Below are 23,463 nucleotides of genomic sequence, written 5' to 3' on the forward strand. Positions count from 1 at the left end.
CCTGGAATCCCGGGATCAAGTCCCACGTCCAGTTCCCTGCATGGAGCCTGCTTATCCCTCTGCCTGTGTCTCTGTGTGTGTGTGTCTCTCTCTGTGTCTCTCATGAATAAATAAATAAAATCTTAAAAATAAAATAAAATAAAAGCCAAAAACAACAAATATAACAATATTTTGGGAAAAAATACCAATCTAGCACCTGGTGATAGGGGAGTTCAGTTTGTAAAAATTCTCCAAGCTTTGTACTTATGATATGTGTACTTCCAACATTTGTATTATATTTCAGCAAAAAGTTAAAATATTGACAAGGAGATGTCCTATGACAAATGGAAGAAAAAATCCTTGCTTCAAATGGTAATAATAGTTTATCCTTTTTAATATAGCCTCAAGGACATAGAATTTGATAAATCATAATCACTGATTTATGATACATTGTCATCATTGTTTTTGTTCTTTCATGACTTATTACATTTAATAAAATTTAATACATCTGTAATGATCATCAGTGAATTTACCATCTGAATCATAAATTAGAACACCACCAATCATTTGTATCAAATATAGCTGAGAGATAATCACTGCCATAGATTTTGTGTGGATTACTTATTTATTTTTTAAAATTACATATGTATACACGTGTGTGCCTAGACGAGAGTTTGGTTTACTTGATTTGGAACAATAAAAGTGAGATATATGGACCTTGCTTTTTGACTCAACATTATGTTACCCTGATTTATCTATTTGTTTTCATAGCTATATGATTTCCTGTCATATGAATATATCGCGATGCATTATGACCAGTCCACTTTCAATGGACACTTGGATTGTTTGCAGATTTTTTTGCTGTTAAGAACAGAGCTGCAGGGGCACCTGGGTGGTTCAGTCCATTAAGTATCTGCCTTCAGCTCAGGTCATTATCCCAGGGTCCTGGGATTGAGTCCTACATTGAGTTCCCTGCTCATCGAGAAGTCTGCTTCTTCCTCTCCCTCTGCATCTCAACCCCACGGTGTGCATGCTCTCTTTCTCTCACTCTCTCTCAAATAAATAAATAAAATCTTGAAAAAAAGGAACTGTGCTGCAGTGAACATGTGGAAAAGTTTCACTTTGTGTGTAATCAAGATGGAAATTGCTACATCAGGGGAGAGTCCAAAGATTTTCAGTTTTTAAAGATCATGCCAAGTTGTTTTTTTCTCAAAATTTTTGGAAAGAGATAAGAGATGTTATTAATACACACCTTATTCAATACTTGGAATCGTCAAACTTCTCATATTTTGCCAATGAAATAAGTATAAAATGGAATTTAATAGAAGTTATGATTTCCTGTCCCAGATACTGATGAGGTTGAGAATCTTCTCATCTTTCCTAATTGTGTTTCCTCTATTCTAAAATGTAATGTAATCTCCACAAACTCAAAGATTTTCACTGACAAAAGTTTGAGAAAATCTTTTTCACAATGGCCAATGATTTTCTTTTTTTAGTTTCTTTTCTTTTTCTTTTATTGGAGTTCAATTTACCAACATATAGCATGTCACCCAGTGTTCATCAAGTCAAGTGCCCCCCTCATTGCCCATCACCCAGTCACCTCAACCCCCCTCCCACCTCCCTTTCCACTACTCATTGTTCGTTTCCCAGAGTTAGGAGTCTCTCATGTTCTGTCACTTTCACTGATATTTTCACTCATTTTCTCTCCTTTCCCCTTTATTCCCATTCACTATTTTTTATATTTCCCAAATGAATGAGACCATATAATGTTGTCCTTCTCCAATTGACTTATTTCACTCAGCGTAATACCCTACAGTTCCATCCACCTCGAAGCAAATGATGGGTATTTGTTGTTTCTAATGGCTGAGTAATATTCCATTGTATACATATACCACAGCTTCTTTATCCATTCATCTTTCGATGGACACCAAGATTCGTTCCACAATTTGGCTACTGTGGACATTGCTACTATAAACATTGGGGTGCAGGTGTTCCGGTGTTTCACTACATCTGTATCTTTGGGGTAAATCCCCAGCAGTGCAATTGCTGGGTTGTAGGGCAGTTCTATTTTTTTTTTTTTTGTTTTGTTTTTAGGTTTAGGATTTTCAAAAGTATATTTGTTTGTTTTATTTTTTTATTATTATTTTTTTAATTTTTATTTATTTATGATAGTCACAGACAGAGAGAGAGAGAGGGGCAGAGACACAGGCAGAGGGAGAAGCAGGCTCCATGCACCGGGAGCCTGATGTGGGATTCGATTCGATCCCGGGTCTGCAGGATCGCGCCCTGGGCCAAAGGCAGGCGCCAAACCGCTGCGCCACCCAGGGATCCCTGTTTGTTTGTTTTAAATGTGCTGATGTCAAATCAATTGGTCATGACTGGCTCACTTATTCCAAAGAATATTTATCTTTTTTCATTTTCTGTGAATACATTTCAGTAGTAATGCAAAAGGATCAAACATTTTCATCTCAAATAAGATTTTAAAAATTGGAATAATTTAAGGGTGTCTGGGTGGCGCAGTTGGCTGAGCCTCCAAGTCTTGGTTTTGGCTCTGGGTGTGATCTCAGATCGTGAGATGGAGCCCTTGTTGGGTTCCAAGCTCAGCATACAGTCTGCTTGGTATTCTCTTTTCCTCTCTATCTGCCCCTCCCCATCTGCATGCGCTCTCTCTCTCTCAAGTAAATAAATAAATAAATAAATAAATAAATAAATAAATAAATAAATCTTTAAAAATTGGAATAATTTTAAAACTATGTGATGGTGAAAATTCCATGTTTCATGATGATGCCTTCTAAAATAAATATTTTTAAAAATATATTCAAATTGACCTTTTAATCAGTGATGCTTTTCAGAAGACTTATCAGAAAGGTTCAGTAATTTTTCCAAAGTCATACAGAACTTAAGTATAAAGCTAATGTTTAGAATCATGTATCTGGTTCCAGGATCTATATTCATAACCACTTTACTATATTGTCTACCTGATGTGGTAAATATTTTTCCATATGTGTAAAATATTTTATTTTTATCTTTAAATTCCGAGAATTAAAAAAATTACTATTATGTGAATGGGATCTGTTTTTATGTGGTATAATGTGAACTAGGTTTTTTAAATTTATGATTTACCTATTTGAGATAGAGGGAGAGTGAGCAAGCATGATGGGGGGAGAGGCAGAGGGAAAGGGAGAGAGAGAGGAAAAGAAACAGACTTCCTGCTAAGCACAGAGCCCGATGACACAGGGCTTGATCTTACCGCCCTGAGATAATGACCTGATCTGAAATTAAGAGTCAGACACTTAGCCAACTGAGCCATCTAGGCATCCCTATTGTGAACTAGTTTTATAAGAAAGCTAATAAAGTTGTAGAGATAGATATTATTGTAAGAAAGCTATTAATATTGTATATACATTTATTTATAAGATGGGTGTCAATATGTTGATACATGAAAAATAGCTTAGCAAACTGTATATACATACCTGGTAAGAACTACAGAACTCAGCAAATAGGGCAGCCTTGGTGGCCCAGTGATTTAGCACCACCTTTGGCCCAGGGTGTGATCCTGGGGACCTGGATCAAGTCTCACGTCGGGCTCCCTGCATGGAGCCTGCTTCTCCCTCTGCTTGCTTTTCCCTCTGCCTGTGCCTCTTCTCTCTCTCTCTCTCTCTCTCTCTGTGTCTCTCATGAATAAATAAATAAAATCTTTTTTTTTTTAAAGAACTCAGCAAATAATAACTCTATCCAAACCTCTGCACCAAGATACTCGACCAAACTCTTTACATAGCTTCTTCTTGTAGCTTAGGGCTACGTCCTCAACGTGACCCCAGATTCCCCTTAAAATGCCTGCCTAACAAAACACAACAGGCCAATAGCTGAGACAGGCCCTTAACCTCCCTTTCTTAGAGCATTTACTAAAAAAGACTTATAATTGTGAATTCTTCCTCTCTGCCTTTGAGATTTTTATGTACCTCCTACAATTCTGGGGTGTCTTTCTCAAGGATATGAAAGCCATTTCTTTGAAATGTTATCTTCAGGTACCTCAGTCTCCCACTCTCTGTGGGAGGACAGAATGCTAACTTTGATAACTAGCAGGTATCAGACACAGTTGGCCTGACCAACTTTTATAATTTTTCACTTCCCTGCTCTACTTGATCCCTGCTTGTTCCTCCCCACTCCTCTTTGCCCCTGCCATCCCAAGATTCGATTACTTTCACTACATTTAGGTTTTCTAATTGAGTGGCTGCAGTTCCCACTGTAAGGTGTGGCCTACAAAAACAACCATGGAGCTCTTCAAGGATATTGGGGATTCTGTCATTAATTTGTTTCTCAAAGTATTGGTAAAAGGTATATCTTACAGACCCTCCTCCTAGTATGGCTAAATAGGTCCTAAATGACAAATACACTTAAAAAAAAAAAGATTTTATTTATTTATTCATGGGAGAGAGAGAGAGAGAGAGAAAGCAGGCTCCACGCAGAAACCCGACGTGGAACTCGATCCTGGGACCCCAGGACCATGCCCTGGGCCAAAGGCAGGTGCCAAACCGCTGAGCCACCAGGGATCCCCAACAAATACACTTTAACATTCAAATGTCCCTAAGCCTTTGAATCCCTTCCTCTTCAGTCAGTAAACCCTGGAAGTTGAGCATTTCCAGTTCTCTTTTGGTGAGCCACTTTTTGGTTCATGGTTCAACCAACAAACCAAACAAACTGTTAAGGGCTAACTCCTTGAATTGCAAATGCAACTCAGAAGCAATTAGATGTAGAATCTTTGCTTTATGGGCCCATATCAATAAATTCTATGTGACACAAATTTATATTCCTTCCACCATTATTCTACACTCTTAGTTTCCATTCCCACACCTGTTCCCCAGATTTCTGCTTGTATAATTTAGAAAACTCAAGCAGTTCTTTGCAAGTGTAATGTATCTCCTGCTAGGTGACATTCTGTTATCTCACCTTTAGGAGCTTGATGACTCTCGAGTCTAGTTGTAAGTTTAAAAGCAAAGAGGTAGGTCCTGAGGAAAATCAGCATTGTTTTTCATGGCAACGCCTCAGGGAAGGCCGTCAACATTTCCTTAGGCAATGCTGTGTTAATTCCCTCAGAGGTAGATACCCCTGGGTGTTGGGAGGCTACTTCTACCAGAGGAAGAAAGATCTCTACCAATGGCAAAGACTCATCAGAATTTAGGATCTCAGTGACCTCATTTTCATCAAGGTTTTCCCACATATCCCCATTCCAACTTATATGATCCCATTATTTCTCTATCAATGCTCTCACTTTAAGAGATGACAACTGTGAGGCTGAGAGTTCAACTTGTGTTCTAACTCAGCCAATCACAGGATGAGGTTTTACATTGGATTTTTGTCAGTTTTAGCCCTGTGTCTACAGGAGATAAGGCACACAGGGAAGCCCTTGGGTTATTTACGTGGTGTGTTGAGCTGGGAATTCAAATTCCTGAACTCCTCCTTTTCTTTCACCACTTTGTCAAGCAGCATTAGGAGAAACCAACCAACATTATTACGTTCCTTAATTTTCCACAAGTATTTGGTAGTATCATATACAGAATCACTTAGTACCTTGCTCCCAAAGGCGATTGATTAGGAGCATCCAATGCAGGTATTTTACATATCTCCATAAACAGTTCACCCCATACTGTCAGTGCTTTGTTTACTACTGGAAATAGAATCACTAGTGTATTTAAATCTAATCATATTTGAGAGCAAATTCCAGAAGCCCCAGAACCAATTCAGGAAACTCATCCTTAAAATTCCATTCCTCTAGAAACCACTCTTGGTACCCAAACCTATATTAATTAGGGCTCTCCAGAGAAACAATAAAAAAATAGAAATATATAGAAAGATATTTATTATGAGGGATTGCTCATATTATTATGGAGGCTGATGGTTTAATCACATTTGCACAAACCATCTTTGTCATTTGTCACTTCCCTGATCTACTTGAGTCCTGCTTGGTCCTCTCCTTACTCTTTTAATTCTCCCTTTAAAACATCCAGTCATCTCCTTGCAAATCAGAATTGAGCTCAGCTCTTTATCCTATTGTTTGTATTTAGTGAACAAAATGTTTTCACTGCTTTAATGTTCAGCTTCATTGATCTTTGACAATGGGTAGGCTATATATATATTAGATATATAGACTTATTAGATGTTGACTCTGCTCAATTTTGCATATTTTCTTTAATTTTTACTCTGAATACATATATATACTACATATGCTTTACTCTGAAATCTGTTTTTTCTTCATCATCTGATGAAACTCAAGAAATGTATGTGAAATGTATGAATGAATGACTGTTTATATATTTTGCCCATTTTCCTATCTGGTTGTATGTCTTATTCTTAATTATTTGTAGGAAATTTTACAGATTCCCAATACTCTTCACTTTTATTACATAGGTGATACATAATATTGTAGAAAAATTAGAAATTCTGATGAATTTCAATTGCAAATGGAAAACAAAATAAAGCCAAGGATTCTTAGGAATATATATGAACCAGTCATGATGAAGTAGCTTGTCTTAGAACATCTATAAAACAACAGTTTTTTGGAAATTGGTGGCCATCATGTAAAGTAGCTTCTCTAAAAATCTGCATCTTGTCCTGGGTCAGATACATTTCTGTTAAAATCATTTATATTTATTGGGGAATGGAAGCTGTAATGGAAAATTATTAAAATTTATTTCAAATAATATCTTCTTACTTATATTTTATGTTTAGTAGTTCCTGAAATTCTAGTATTTTTATTTCTTCATTATTTTCCTCACTTGAGAAAAACATTATTTAGTTAATTCTGAATTTGGTGACAATTCTGCTTTAACAATGTCAATGTTGGACATATGATAATTTACAGTGGTTTTACATTTTTTCTAGTTAACCTTACAACTGCTTCTTAAAATTTTGATCCATTTTGCATTCATTTTTCTTTTTTCGAACATCACACTGGGTGGCTTTTTAAATGCCACATATATTTTAAATTTATACTAAATTTATACTCAAAATTTATACTCAAAGTTTTGAGTATAAATTTAAAATATATATTTTAAAATAAATACAATATTTAATTGGAGTAAGTATAACATAATATTTACTAACATATTTAATTTATATTCCTTAACAAATACAAGTTATGATATTTAAACCCAAATAGGTATACATGAAAATATGTATCAAAAATAGAAATATTAATAAATACAAATGGCAGAAAATTGTGCTCTATGTTTCCAGACAAATTTGATGGAAAAAATAGTGGAAAAGATTTAATATACAGAGGTGAGTAATATACAAGGTATCACTGTTTTACATGAATATGGTATAAAAGTTTCCCAATAAGTATATTATTCTCTGGATTAAAAAACTTTCAGGAAAGGTTTAATATTTGATCACATTTTACTTGTCAAAAGTCAAATATATCAATAAATAAAAGTTGTATTACTTATCTAATTCCTCTTTAGAGTGTTTTAAAGTCACACAAACATATATGTATAATAAAACAAAACTTTCCCTTTTATCCTGCAGTGGCTGTGGATTACAGCTCTGAACAATTAAAATAATTTGTCAATTTTCATTAAGGTTGATTAGTAACTTCAAGAAGAAATTGCAAGGGAGAGATCCTTATGTTCATTACATATACAACCTCACCTGAAACTACAACTGCTAGTGTAGGGTAGGATCTTGTTTTTTTTTTTTTTTTTTTTTAATTTTTATTTTTTATTTTTTATTTATGATAGGCACACAGTGAGAGAGAGAGAGAGAGAGGCAGAGACACAGGCAGAGGGAGAAGCAGGCTCCATGCACCGGGAGCCCGACGTGGGATTCGATTCCGGGTCTCCAGGATCACGCCCTGGGACAAAGGCAGGCACTAAACCGCTGCGCCACCCAGGGACCCCAGGATCTTGTTTTTATTTACATTTTTATATCTTATATACATGGACTTTTGCAGTTATTTTTGTTTTTTTTTAAGTATTGCATTCAAATATTATTTATTTTGAACACATAATTTTTTGCACTCCTTTAAATTGCTCCTGAGGTGAGATCTTCACTTTCCTTACCCTAATCCTGGCACTTTAAAATAATTTTTGATTTTTGTGTTTTGTTTGTTAGCTGTTTTTTAAAATAAGTTCCTTGACCAACATTGGGCTTGAATTCATGACCCAAAAGTTCAAGAGTCACAAGGTCTACTGACTGAGCCAACCAGGCACTCCCCTCCCCAAAAACTCTTTTAATTTAATAAGAGCAGGTCGCCACTTTGAAAGATAAGTGAGGAGCACAAAAGAAGCAATTAAAAAATATATATGTATACAATAAACATTGAAAAAAATGTGTGAATACAGTAGTACCCAGAAATGCTCCTTTAATGATTTAAGTGTACAGCTTAGTATAAATGATTACTTTTCTATTAATGGAAGAATAGGAGGCTTATCTAGCCCTTCCTAGGTTAAGAGGGTCTATGTTTCTGAGCACCTGGGTGGCTCAGATGGTTAATTGTCTGCCTTTGGCTCAGGTCCTGGGGTACTGAGATTGCCCAAGAGTTGGGTTCCCTGATCAGTGGAAAGAAAGTCTTCTTCTCCCTCTCCCTCTGACCCTTTCCCTGCTCATGCTTGCTCTCTCTGAAATGAATAAATAAAATCTAAAACAAACAAAAAAACCTATGTTTCTAAGACATGATGCAATTAGTAAAGATAAAACTTCATTATCACTAAAGATTAAATAAACAGGAGGGGCCATGCAAGCTGATGATATAAAACCATCCTTGAGGCCTACTGTCTCCCAGTCTAATTCTTAGACTTCAGAACTCTCTTCTAACATGGCACAAGACAACTCTCCAAACAGTAAGTTCCCCACACACCTGACTAAAGTTTCCATTTCATTGTCTTTCCTTCCTTTTGGGAGGAAATTGGATTAAAAACCCATTGGGCTTGCCAGAAGTTGTGGAAATTCCATCTTTAAACTTTGAAATAACTGTTAGGGTTAGGAAAATAGGGTTAGGGAAAGAGTTTCTCTCATTGAGATGAAAATATGCTGTTTTCTGTGCATTGAGCATTGGGAATTTCAGAAAGATACAGGCATTCAAGAACTAAACAAGATAGATTTCTTGCTTCAGGATGAAGGAGAGGGAGGGAGAAACACTTTATTTTATTTTTTTAATTTTTTTAAATTTTTATTTATTTATGATAGTTACAGAGAGAGAGAGAGGCAGAGACACAGGCAGAGGGAGAAGCAGGCTCCATGCACCGGGAGTCCGATGTGGGACTCGATCCCGGGTCTCCAGGATCGTGCCCTGGGCCAAAGGCAGGCGCCAAACCGCTGCGCCACCCAGGGATCCCGAGAAACACTTTAAAAAAGGAATTATGGGAGGCATGAGAAACTTCAGAGACCAGAATATCTTTGGAATCAAAGAAGCTTCCAAATTTCTTAATCTAGACTGAACTTTTCTCCTGAACTTTGAATTTGTATATCTAAAGTGTTTACTTAGCTCTAACAAGCATCTCACCTGCTTATGCTTTATTCCCTCTTCTCCAGACTGTCTAACCTTCTTGCTGTCTCTTAAATAGGCCAGGCAGGCTCCCACTGCTATCCTCAGTTCCTGCAATGTGACTTTCTAAATGTCAACATGGCTCCCTCTTTCATTTGCCTCGTCTTTGCTCAAGTCATTTTTCTCACTGAAGTCTTCCCTGATTCACTTAAAGCTGTGACTTTACCCTATGCATTCTCTCCTTTCCCTCCTTTCTCCTTTTTTTTTTTTTTTTTTTTGCCATGGAAATATTCACCATCTGGTATACTATATATTTCACTTGTTTGCTTTCTATCTCCTGACTCCATGAGGTCAGGGCTATCTTGTCTATTTTGTTCACATTGCCTAGGATAGGGTCTGACTTTTAATAGGCACTCTAGAAGTATTTTTATGAACAATTAAAATTAGATGAAAATATTATAGTTCATCCTACCTGGACTTATCTAATAGTCCTATGAGTTAACGTGTATTGGGTGAAGAAAAGTGGAAAAATCCAAGCTTTCATAGGAAAATTAGAATTTTGGAAAATTCGGATCTGTCACTTTAGGCTTGACGTATCACAATACTTTATAAAGACTTTTCTTATGGGATAAGTAGTAAATTTAATGAATGTGACTTGATCCTGGATATTATCAATTTTTGGAAGATTTGCAGAATATGGTAAGCCATTATTTTAAATCATCAATCTTTATATGCTGTGTATCTTAATATAGCACACAGCACAGTTCACTGAAATGGTTTGACTCTATGTGGCAACTAATATTTAATAAAGTTTAAGAAGCTTGTTATAGTGTATTTTTCAATTATCTGAAGGATTATTAAAGCACAACTCTGTCCAACTACATATCTGTTTGAGTAGGTATGTGCTTCATATTAAGTTAAAAGAACATTATCAAAATCAAATGAAGATGTAAGAATCCAGCTCTCTTCTATTAGTCTAGACAACAAAGATATTTCCAAAAATGTAAAGCAATCCTCTTATCTCAGTAATCATTTTTATTCAGAAGGTGATAATTTGGGACACAATTTGGTGGCTCAGTGGTTGAGCATCTGCCCTTGCCCTGGAGGTCCAGGATTGAGTCCCATATCGGGCTCCCTGCATGGTGCTTGCTTCTCCCTCTGCCTATGTCTCTGCCTCTTCTGTGTCTCTCATGAATAAATAAATAAAATATTTGAAGAAGTGGTAATTTTTAATTTTTATTTTCTCCCCTTCCCCCGGGAGGGGGAAAATACTTTATTTTATTTTATTTTATTTTATTTTATTTTATTTTATTTTATTTTATTTATTTTAAATAAAAATGCTACTTTTGTTAAAGTGTAATGGGTTTATTGACATTTTAAAATGGATTAATGTTCTCACTTAATTTTTAATAAGGTATAACAAAATGGTCGTTGAGTATTCATTAAGATTTATTTATTTATTTATTTATTTATTTATTTATTTATTTGAAAGAGAGAGAGAAAGAGAGAGAGAGAGATCATGAGAAGGGGGCAAGGCAGAGAGGCAGACTCCCCACTGAGCAGGGAGCCTGATTCAGGACTCAATCCCAGGACCCTGGCTGGGATCATGACCTGAGCTGAAGGCAGACACTTAAAACTGACTGAGTCTCCCATGTGCCCATTCATTTTTAAAAGTGTAAATGGGTCTTGAAGCCAAAATCAATTGGGAATTAGTGATCTAAGAATCTTTTCTGGAGAAAAAAATTGCAAAGTTTTCATGTCTTTTTTTCTTTTTGTTATCTGCTCTTCATGACACAAAATTCCTTCCCCAGCTCATCCACAGGCATCCATCTATTTTAGTGCACTACATGCCCTTTAGGTATGTGTCTATTTTGATATGTGTGTATCCTTGACAAATATACAACATTATTTTTATGTAATATATTTTATTTATATTAGTTGATCTTTATTGAATAACTTGATATTCCTCAATTTTTTAAATTATTTTTTTAGAGAGTGCATGCATGTGGGTGAGGGAGGCAGGTGTGGGGCAGTAGGGAGAGGGAGAGAGACTATACCTTCAGCAGGCTCCATGCTGAGTTGGGGCTTGATCTCACAACTCTTGAGATCATGACCTGAGCTGAAATCAAGAGTTGGACCCTTAGTTGACTGAGCCATGGCACTCACCCTCCAATTGGAAGTTATTGAAGTAAACAACTGTATACAGTAAAATGCACAAATTGTAAGTGTAGACTTTATGTTTACTCATGTAGGTATATACATTACTATATAGAAATAATGTTGCTAAAAAAAGAAATAATATTGCTCTCTGTAAACCTCATTTTGCATCTTCCTTTCTTAATATTGTATCTTTGAGAGCTATCTATTTTACTTCTCTGTCCTTTTTTTCTTCATTATTTTGGTCTTAATGCATAAAATTTCATCATGGGGATATACCATATTTCACTTATCCATTCTTATGTTGATGGGCATTTAGTTGCTTCAACTGCTATTACAAACAGCATTCTGAAAAAAAAAACATCATGGAGATCTGAGTGAGAAATAAATTACAGTATTACAATGACTTCTTACACATAATTTAAACAAGCATAGCCCAATTGCCGTACAGACTTTTTTTTTTTTGAGATTTTATTTATTTATGAAAGACACAGTGAGAGAGGCAGAGACACAGGCAAGGGAGAAGCAGGCTCCATGCAGGGAGTCCGACGTGGGACCCGATCTTGGCACTCTGGGATCACTCTCTGAGTCAAAGACAGACGCTCAACTGCTGAGCCACCCAGGCATCCCCCGTACAGACTTTCTTAATTTTTCTAGACTTTTGTTTATTTTATAGCAATTGTCATGATTAGAGAAGTAAATAACACATTTAAAAACCTTCTCACAGACTTTCTAAAGTACATTCCAGCCAGCTCTCTGGAAGGGTTTCCATCTTCTCCATGCCATCCCCATCATGCAAGCATCTGACTTTATCTAATTTTCTAACTTTTGAACTGCTTTCAATTATAATGTGTTTAGTCCAGCAATTTTTCCCATTGCATTTTGGCATTTTATTCAAGTAATTCTTTTCTATCTCAGTGTTAACATAGGCTTTCTTTACATCATCTTCCATTTACTGTTACATTTTACATGTCTTTAATTTGGCATTTTTAGATATACTGTACATAGTAGGACTTAACTTCATTTTTCTTCATACAGTAAGCCATTCTCTTTACCCAACACTGTTATTTCACACTGATTTTGGAGGCTATAGCTATCCCAAGTTCTCAGATATAACAAGATTTTTTAAAAATTTTATTTATGAGAGACACAGAGAGAGAGAGAGAGAGAGAGAGGCAGAGACATAGGCAGAGGGAGAAGCAGGCCTCATGCAGGGAGCCCAATGTGGACTCGATCCCGGGTGTCCAGGATCAGGCCCTGGGTGGAAGGCGGCGCTAAACTGCTGAGGCACCCGGGCTGCCCTATAACAAGATTTCTGTTTCTTGGCTTTCTCTTTGGTTCCATTTGTCTCCTTGTCTGTTTCTGCATGAGTACCATAGGAAAAAAAATTCTACTGCTCTATTTTATCTGGATAATTAAATCTATCGTCTTTATCCTTTTAAAAAACATATATATATATATAATCTACTTTGTGGGCTTTTATTCTCCCTGTACATTTTAGGTTGCTCTCAATCCTATTTGATTCCTCCTCAGATAACATAGCCCTCATATCTTCATCAGAAAAATACCAGATAACTCCAATGAGGTTCTATAAAATACCTCCTCAGTACTCCTCAGAACTGTCCATAACATGAAAAACTAAGTCTGAGAAACTGTCAGAGCCAAAGGGAGCCTAAGGAGACATGATAACCCAATGTAGTATATAGTACATTGAGGAGCATCCTAGAACAGAAAAAGGATATGAGGTAAAACCTTTTTATTTAGAAGAAAACTTTTAAAATATGAATAAAGTATGGACTTTATTTACTAATAATGTATCAGTATCGATTCATTAGTTGTGACAAATACACTGTACTAATGTAAGATGTTAATAAGGGAGGGACACCTGGCTGGCTCAGTCGGAAGAGCGTGTGACTCTTAATCTTGGGGTCATGAGTTTGATCCCCACATTGGGTGTAGAGATTGCTTTTTAAAAAGTACAGTGAAGGGGCAGCCCAGGTGGCTCTGTGGTTTAGCGTCACCTTCGGCCCAGGGTGTGATCCTGGAGATCAAGTCCCACGTCTCTCTGCATGGTGCCTGCTTCTCCCTCTGCCTGTGTCTCTGCCTCTCTCTCTCTGTCTCTATGAATAAATAAATTAAAACAAAATCTTAAAAAAAAAAAAAACAATGTCACACTTACCTATGAGGTAGGGAGGACTAATTCTGTTTTAAAAAAAAAATCTGCCACAGCTACTTAAGGGCTTAACGTTTCCTTTAAGCTTTTCACTGTAAAGGGATTTTCCTTCAAGAATGGATAGTCAAGGACCTGTGCACAGAGAAAATGTGACAGTATTAGATGGGTGGGGTCCTGTAAGGGCTTTTGAACCTAAAATCAACCTCAGAGCAGATCAGTTTGCCATCAGAAAAATTCCATCACAGGGGCACCTGGATGGCTTAGTCAGTTAAGTGCCTGCCTTCTGCTCAGGTCATGATCCCAGGTGCTGGGATCAAGGCTCACAAGGGGCTCCCCACTCAACAGGGAGTCTGCTTCTCCCTCTTCCTTTTCCTCTGCCCCTCCCCCTGCTCATTTTCTCTCTCATGAGCTCTCAAAAAATCTTTCAAAAAAAAAAAAGAAAGAAAAATTCTGTCACAGACTATTTGGAGCATGGAGCATGGGCCTTAGACTGGAGAGTCAGAGAAGGACTGAGAAGATAGTGTTCAAGCTAGAACCTGTTGGACTAACAAGCTAGTCCATCATCATAGGAAGAGCATCACAGGAAGAGAGGAACAAGTACCTAGCTCTGGAATAGGAGGAAGTTGGCCTGGTTAGGAGGCAGAAAGAAGTTATATGTGGTGGCTGGACAACATACTTATTCCAGGGTATAAGGCCAAATAGATCACTATATGATGATGTCAAAGATATAGATAAAAGCCTGATCAACATGGTACGATTTAAGAGGAATTGTGAATGATAGTAAAGTTAACTTTCCTGTTTCAGGGTGACTATCTGGCTCAGTGGGTAAAGCATGCGACTCATGCTCATTGTGAATTCAACCCCCACGCTGGGTGTAGAGATTATTTTAAAAAATTAAAAATCTAAAACTAAGTAAAAACACATACATAAAATTAACCTTTCCCTTTCAGTGAAGTACAATAGACCAGGAGATAGTAGACTGATATGCAATTGGAAGATTTAGGCTTTTAGGAGGGATTAAACAAAAAGAATCCTTATAGACTAGAAATCCAAATGAATTCTTTTGCTTAAGGAATGTAATGAGTAGCCATAGTTAGATTTTACTGGATTTTATTTTTGCATAAATGTGGAGTTTGATTTTTCTGAGAGTGACTTCAGAAATATTGCAAAACAATTGTATTAGAGACAGAAAGGAAGTAAGACTCAACTTGCTCTTTCCTATGAGGTCCCAGTCAAAGCAACTCAATACATTAAAATCTTCTCTCATAAATACAGCTATTGCACTTCCAAGCGAACCTCCAGAATCCTCAGTAACTTCTAATTCCAATTCACTAAGTCTGATTTTGTTACAAAATCATTTGTTCCAAACAAATGCCCAGGCTTTCCAGATTTGGCTATTTCAAGGTGGTGTCCCATATCTAAAACAATGTAATGTGGTATTTATTCCTTATTTGAAGATTCTACTGAAAGTTTTTTTATAAAGATTTTATTTATTCCCTTGAGACACACAGAGAGAGGCAGAGACATAGACAAAGGGAGAAGCAGGCCCCCAACAGGGAGCCCGAAACAGGACTCAAAACCAGGACCCAGGATCATGACCTGAGCCAAAGGCAGAGGCTCAACCACTGAGCCATCCAGGTGCCCTCTACTGAAAGTATTAATTTATGCTCCCCACAGTGTTTTAAAAAACATTTTGGAAAATGATCCTATTTACCCACTACTGATGGCAATAGACTTCAAAATGATTCATAAGCACCAGACTTTTAACCAGAAAAACTGAAAGGAGCTTAATGATACTTCATTTGCTCTTCATTTCTATGGGTTTAAGTATTCATAATTGTAATTTAATTATAATTTTCTTGACTCATTGCTTTTAACCCATATGAACAGAACATATCCATTTTTCATTATTTTTAAAGATAGAAGACCTTGACTTCCCAGTCATGGCATTCAGATCAACTAGAGAAGTTCAAGAATCATCCTTGTGTGTTTAAGAGCTTTATAATTGTGTCAGAGTTCTTTCCTACTGGGTTATGGTGGATTCCAAATGAGAAGAAATCAGAGATTAGCTTGAGCCTGAAGTTTGAAATGTTTAACTGGCCTATTCAATTCTCTCTCCTAATCTTTCCACAGAGACCATAGCAATGAATCATAGACGTAGCCGCACCAAATTCACAGAAGATCAACTGAAAATCCTAATCAAGGCATTTGACCAAAATCCTTATCCAGGTTATGCTACCAAACAAAGACTTGCTTTAGAAGTCAATGCTGAAGAGTCTAGAATCCAGGTAAGTTATAAATTCTGTATCTCCAAGACTAAAAAGAGAAAGGGAGGGAACTGTTGATCAAGCACATGTTATGAGCCAGTGTGCTAAAGGGCTTTGCGTGGAGTATCTTGATGGACACCCAGAACTCAAAAGATGTTGCTTTGTCTCACTTCACAAATGTGGATACTGAGGATGAAAGAGCTTGCAGGAGTGGAAAGGAAATGTGCAGATACTCCTTCAGAGAAAAGAAAATGCTTGAGCTTCTTGTTAAATGCATAATCGCAGCATTTATTTACTAACTTAAAAAGATTATTATGGTCATTTTGGGATGAGATTGTGAAGATGCCAAATGCCAAGCCTTGACCTAAGACTTGTCAGATGTGACAGGTATCAGTAACAATCCTGAGCTTTGATCTAATAACAATCATGCATACCCTTTGAAGAAAGGCAGTGATGGGGTTGAGATGACATAGATATATTTAATTCTCTCACTTTCTTTTCCTCACTTGAGGTTTGGTTTCAGAATCGAAGAGCTAGACACCAGTGCCAGAAAAAATCAGAACCTGATGAGGACTTAGAATCAAGCCAAGACCAAGATTACCCTGAAGAGGAGATTCCAAGTAAATAGTCTACTCCAGTCCTGTTCCCCAGCAGAGTCTCTTGGGTACCCAAGTGTCTCTCTACACTGGAGCTAACTGCTACTCTGAGTGGAAAAGGAATGTTCTCTCTCTCTCAGGACCTCCTGTTCAGGGTCTTCTGGTTCAAGCTTCAATATGGCCCCTGGAAAGTCTTCCATGCATAGTTCATGGACCTTCTGAGACTCTCTTGCTTACCTTCTTTCCACTGGAAAGAAACAGCAACCTAGCCATAAACTGAGTCTCCTCTAGAACCTTCTGCCAGGAATAAACTGGGGCAAGGCCCTCTTAAGGAGAGGCAACAGGTTCCTAATTGGATGGGAGACGGAGTGGGACATGTTTGGGTTCCTTGTTTGAATATGCAAACTGACCTCTGAAATATTCCTTGGCCCTCAGTCTTATATCTATCCTAGGTAGAGAAGACAGACGGTGTCGTACCAGCTATACCTCCTCACAATTACACACCCTCATTGAGGCATTTACAAATAACCCTTATCCTGGCATTGACACCAGAGAGCAACTTGCTAAAGAAATTGGTATTCCAGAGTCAAGAGTCCAAGTAAGTAATAAAGAATCTGACTGCTCCATCTCCTACGAAGGGGAGCCACGTGGACATGCCAGACACATTCCTACTCTAGGGCTTTTCCACAAGCTGTTCTCTCAATCCAGGATCTAACCCACGTTCTCCCACAGCCAGCTCTCTCACCCCCTTAAGTTCTTTTTTGTTATAATGAATATTTTATTTTTGTTTTTTCATCTTTTCACCACATTTATTACTAATATTAAAAGGTGTTTAAAAAATTCATTCTCAGTTCTCCAGTGGCTCACATTCCGCTTGCCCACATACTTGACCCATTTCCTCAGGACCAGTTCAGAATTGAATCTGTCCACTGCCATTTTCACAGAAAACAACCAGTGCCATGGATGTAGCAGAAGGTTGGAAGAAGGCAAGTACTGCCCAGGTTCCACCCAAAGGTCAGCTGGATGGAGATCACAGAATTCTACAAAAGGGCTAATGGCCTCACAATAATTTAGTCTGAAAAACTGGGTTGGAGAGGAGATAGGGTAGCCCACCAGAGCCTTTAACGAGGCTTTAACGAGTCAGAACACCTCAAAGATTTGCATCAAACCCAGAAGAAATGATACCAGTTGAAGAATGGGGAAGACCAAGGAGGCAGTCTTCCACAATTCTCCTATGTTGGGAGGTATGGAAAATCTAGAGGGCACAAAGAGCCTTGCTCATTTTTGCAGAAAAGCTTAACTCTAGCATTAGGAAGTCTCAAAGCTGCCACCCACATTGAGAAAGGCTACAAAGGGATGCACAATTTCACAGGCACAGTGATCACAGATCAAAGCTGTGGGGATCATAGTACTGACACAGAAACTACAAGATACAAAAGCGAAGAGAGTGGCCTTTCAGGGGGTAACTCCACCAGTCATTCAAACTTGAGCCCAGGCCAGATGACTTGGTGAGTATCACAGAGCAGTTGGCGATATTGGAGGTAGGTGATGCCATGTAAAAAGGACTTAAAACAAGCAGCTAGAAGATGGGAATGGTAGGAAACTGCTCCAGGGCTCTCAGGAATTGACGACAGTACTGGGTACTGGGCAAATAGATGCACAAGCAATAACATCAAAGAGGTTTCCTGTTTAGCAGTCAGTTGGCGAGGGGGAAGAGGACCCAGAAGGCAGTTGAAGGTAGCAAATATGTGGTCCTGAAGGCAAGTCTGGAGGCTGGATCAGGAGTGCACATTATACACCACTGATGAAACAACTCTAGATCCCAGGTGAGGAGTTAAGATGGTGAAGGACTAGGGGGGGCCTAAGTTTGTCTCATCCCTTAAATACAACTAGATAGTTATCAAATCATTCTAAATACCTGGAAAATCAGAGGTCTGAGGAAACAAATACTGCCAAGTCCACAAGTAGAAAAGTGACCACCTTTTGGAAGGTAGGAGTTTTTTTTTTTTTTTTTTTTCCTGGACCAAATGATGAGAAGGAGAAATTCACCTCACAATAAAGAACAATGTGAGTAGTACTCACATCCAGGGATTTTATCAATGTGGGTATAAGTAAGATGTCTGAACTATAATTTAAAACGATGAAAAAAAAATAAAACAATGATTATAAAGATATTAGCTGGGTTTTAAAAAAAGCATAGAAGACACCAGATAATCCCTTACTGTAGAAACAACTCTGGACCCCAAATGGGGCAGGTGGCCAATGGAGGTGGGTGTCACTGACTGAGGATGACGGGTAGAACAGCCTCACAGTAGCCATCACAGGGCCACAGGGAAATATACGGCCTTCAGGTGACAGAGGGCTCTTCCCAGCCTGAATGGGAAGGCAGCCTCACAGAGTAGGTCTATTGATGCATAATTGGGGTGTAGAGGACAGGGATGGCATGGAAAGGGAGAGAGATGAGACAGGCAGGAAGATATGATGGGTTTGGCTTGGATAGCTGGCTGATATTGGTGTTACCAGCAGGAGGATTGGGTTCTAAAATATAAAGAGTTCCACAGGGTTGGAGGTGTCCAATTGAGATACCTAGAACAGATATCTAAGAGGCAGCTTCCATAAGACTCCAAAGCTCTGGGGAGGAGAGGATACACCCCAGTAAAGGCTGGGAGATTTTATAAAGAAGATGGATATAAATGGCAGACTGACTTTTGAGTAAAAGGTTTGGTAAAATTCTGAGAGTGTGAGTTGGGAGAGAAGAAAATAGAAGTCAGTGGTAAAATATGAAGCAAATATGTCCTAATATAGCCATTCCAATATTCTTTGGGCTAATTTTCTCCTCAGAATTCAAAGCTGAGGGACATCTGCTGGGTGGTTCAGTGGTTGAGTGTCTGCCTTTGGCTCAGGGCATGATCCTGGGGTCCTGGGATCAAGTCCTGCATCACGCTCTCTGCAGGGACCCTGTTTCTCCCTCTGCCTATATGTCTTTACCTCTATCTGTGTGTCTTGTGAATAAATAAATAAAATTTTAAAAATTGAAAGCTGAATGTATTTTTTCTTAATTAAGATATTGGTAGGTGCAGAAATGAGAAATGTCTGAATGACTTTGTCAACAGGGAACTAATTCTTGTAGATACTATAAGCACGGCAGATGGAGAAAGGGATTTATAATTTGGGTGTAGAAAACCATATATACAGGTCTACATATATACAGATCTTTCCAAAACAAGCATTCATCTGTAGAGTGGTCTATACTCTCAGGAAGGATGTGAAAGTTCCAGTGATATTATGTGACTTTTCCAAAGCCTGGTGTTTGGACTCCAGACCAGTGCTTTATCCTCCTTGCAACCTCTGTGAAAACCAAAAGTAGCAGCTATGGAATGTGAATGTGTTTGTGCATAATATATAAAAAATGTTTTTCTAAAGTTGTATTATAAATTATGTATATAGACATTTAATAAGTGTTTAATGTGCATATATATATATGTGTAATTGATTGGCAGAGACTAGGGGTAGCAACCAATTATGTATAGTGGGATGAAAAATATCTTCCTAGACAGATATACTATCCTGGGTCATGGAAGAAAAATTGGCATTTTTGAGAGGTAGGCAAAAAGATGGGGAAGGAATTCCAGGGCTTCAGTCTAGGCATGGCACTTTCGGGAAAAAAAACAGCACTGGTAATGAGGGATCATGGAGACCTTGAAGATATGAAACTCATCATGAAGGTACTAGGTGTGAATTTTGGGCTTTATCTCCAGACTGGAAAGACTTTCCTAGATGTCATATGTAACGTCAGTAATTTTGGAATTAGGCCTAAAGCAAACCATCTCACTCTTCCTTCTGCCTTATGAAAAAAACAATGGTGAAGCTTGCGTGACATCACTGGTTTTAATTAATTCTCAATGTTTTACCCACTTAGATTTGGTTTCAAAATCGCAGATCCAGATTCCACGTTCAGAGAAAAAGAGAACCTGATGATAAAGACTTAGAACAGAGACAAGACCAGGAACAGGATCTCTGGGTTGAGAGAGTTCAAGGTAATCACTCTGTTCTCATTTTGGCTCACAAGCAGAGCCTCCTGACTGTCCAGTTCTTCCACATGGTGGAGTCAACTCTCAACTATCTCTTGGGAAGTAGAAGATATGCCTATTCAAGTGCCTCATCAGACTCCATGGAGTGAGGGGATTGGTTATAGTCTCTGAAGGCTCTTCCCAAGTTGGTGATTCCCCTAAGGAATTCATTCCTCTGGCCACTTTTCCAGCCAGAGTCCAGACACCCCAGTAGAATGTGATTTTTGTTCATTGATGTCTTCCAAGTGCCTGGTACATAGTAAACAATCAGTAAACTTTTATGGAAGGTATGGTTGAATGAATGGAAGAATCAGTCCTTTGGTGTGTTCTGCCAGGGGCCACCTAGTGTGTGCCTTTCCTAGGAGATAGTAAGTTCCATATTGGACTAGGAAGGTGGGAACGATTTTACTTTCATGTTTGAATGTATAAACTGGCTTCTATTTTTCTTTCTTCTTATCTTTCTCCCTTAGGCATATAAACTACACAAAATGGTACCAATCTCACTCTCAGCTGTCTTATTTTTCCAGGGCCAGAGCAAGATGGATAGACATTCAGTAAGTTTGGTGTCTTCAGCTTGGGCTCCGAATCTCTCTCACTCTTCTTGAGAACATATCTTTACATACCTTCAGTTTTTCCAGAAGCTGAACCTGCTGGAGATGGTAAACAGAACTTCAGGAGGCAGAGACAGACACATAACATCACACAGCCCTACTGATTGGTTGTGGATCCAGAGTTCAGCAGACCATGAAGACAATGAAAATAAACAGTGTTTTTCAGTCATCACAGTAATTGTGCTTTTTAAATAAGAAACATTTATTTGGTTTTCATCCCCATTTCTGGCTTAGAGCTTCTAAAACCTTTGGAATTTTCTGTGATGAGAGAAATTAGAGCATTGGCACTTTTGGTTCTTCCTCCCTGACCTCCAGGAAGTGGAGAGAGGCTGGAGGTTGAATTCTTTGTCAATGATCAATGACTGATTTTTAAAATTTTAATTCCAGTGTATTTAACGTACAGTGTTAATAGTTTCAGGTGTACAATATAGGGATTCAACTATTCTATACATTATTCAGTGTACATCATGGTAAATGTATATAATCCCCTTCACCTATTTCTCCCATCCTATCTACCTCCCCTCTGCATACCATCGGTTTGTTCTCTAGAGTTAAGAGTCTGGTTTTTTGTTTCTTAAATTCACATATATGTGAAATCATATGGTATTTGTCTTTCTGACTGATTTGTTTTAACATGTGGCTTTTTAAAAAGTTTTTCTTAAGGTTTATTTATTTGAGAGAGAGAGAGCCCACGAGCACTTGCAGGGAGGGGTAGAGGGAGAGAATCTTTGAAGCATCTCAGAGCCTGACACAGGGCACAATCCCATGACTCACGAGATCATGACTTGAGCTAAAACAGAGTTGGATGCTTAACGGACTGAGCCACCCAAGTGCCCCCTCTTTTAAAAAATTTTATTTATTTTTATTTTTTAGTAATCTCTACCCCCTGTTAGGGCTCAAACTCATAACCTCAATATTAAGAGCTGTACGCTCTACTGACTGAGGCAGCCAGCACCTCTTGATTTATTTCATTTAGCATTACACTCTCTAGATCTATCATGGTGTTGCAAATGGCCAGATTTTTAAAAATTATTTTATTTATTGGAGAGAGAGAGAGAGAGAGTGAGCAGGAGCAAGGAGGAGGGACAGAGGGAGAGGGAGAAGCAGAGTCCCCACCGAGCAGGGAGCCCAATGTGGGGCTCAATCCCAGGACCCTGGGATCACCACCCAAGCCTAAGGGAGATGCTCAACCGACTGAGCCACCAAGGCACCCCAATGTTATTATTATTTTTTCCCAATGTTATTATTTTTATGGCTGAGTAATATTCCATTATTTTTAAAGTTTTATTTATTTAAGAGGGAGTATGAGTGGGAGGGGCAGAGAGAGGGAGAAAGAATCTCAAGCAGACTCTGTTCCAGGCACAGAGCTCCACATGGGACTTGATCTCATGATCCTGGGATTAGGACCTGAGGTAAAACCAAGAGTCAGCCACTTAACTGACTGTGACACTCAGGTACCCCATAATTTATTTTCATTTATATGTTATAGTAACTCTAGGAAACAAACTGAGGGTGGCCAGAGGGGAGGTGGGTGGGGGGATGGGGTAACTGGGTGATGGGCATTAAGGAGGGCATGTGATGTGATGAGCACTGGGTGTTGTATGCAACTGATGAATCACTAAACTCTACCTCTGAAACTAATACACTGTATGTTAACTGGATTTAAGTAAAAAAAAATAAAGGCATAAAGTGTAGTCACATGTGTCTAGTGGTTACCCTATTGAATGGTGCAGATCTAGAAAGCATTTTGTGAACTATTTAAACATTACATGGGCAGTGTCTTTCTAATTTTATAAATGTACTTCTCAAACACTGGTACCTGTTTATTTGATGGTGTTAGTAGCTTAGAAAGTAACGTAAAACTCTATCTTAATCACGCAACACTGAAGCAGTGTGCTATTGGTTAATGAGGTTAAGACTAGTAGAAAAATTTAAGCTTGTTTCCTAGACAACTTTTACCCCAATTAGCTATTGTGCCTTTTAAGACCCCACTAACAAACCTATTAGCTAGCTGTCTCTGCAGAAGCCTGGACTCAAGGTCAACTGATAACGGTCTCAGCTCATGAACAAGGAAGGACCTGCATTACTCAAGAAAATGAGCCAAGATCCCACATATTTTTAAAGAT

General features: G+C 38.1%; 1 protein-coding gene across 1 annotated transcript in view; it reads left to right on the forward strand.

Annotated features, from left to right (window-relative positions):
• The window catches only part of DUXA (double homeobox A), a 30,616-nt gene extending 9,780 nt beyond the window's left edge, over window positions 1–20,836 (forward strand). Inside the window, exons 2-5 of the mRNA XM_077867852.1 lie at window positions 15,927–16,081; window positions 16,572–16,680; window positions 17,109–17,254; window positions 20,576–20,836. Of these exons, the coding sequence (XP_077723978.1) occupies window positions 15,927–16,081; window positions 16,572–16,680; window positions 17,109–17,254; window positions 20,576–20,836 (671 nt within the window). The remainder of the gene's footprint in view (window positions 1–15,926; window positions 16,082–16,571; window positions 16,681–17,108; window positions 17,255–20,575) is intronic.
• The last annotated feature ends 2,627 nt before the right edge of the window (window positions 20,837–23,463 follow it).

Source organism: Canis aureus, chromosome 1, assembly GCF_053574225.1.
Source record: "Canis aureus isolate CA01 chromosome 1, VMU_Caureus_v.1.0, whole genome shotgun sequence".
NCBI lineage: Eukaryota > Metazoa > Chordata > Mammalia > Carnivora > Canidae > Canis > Canis aureus.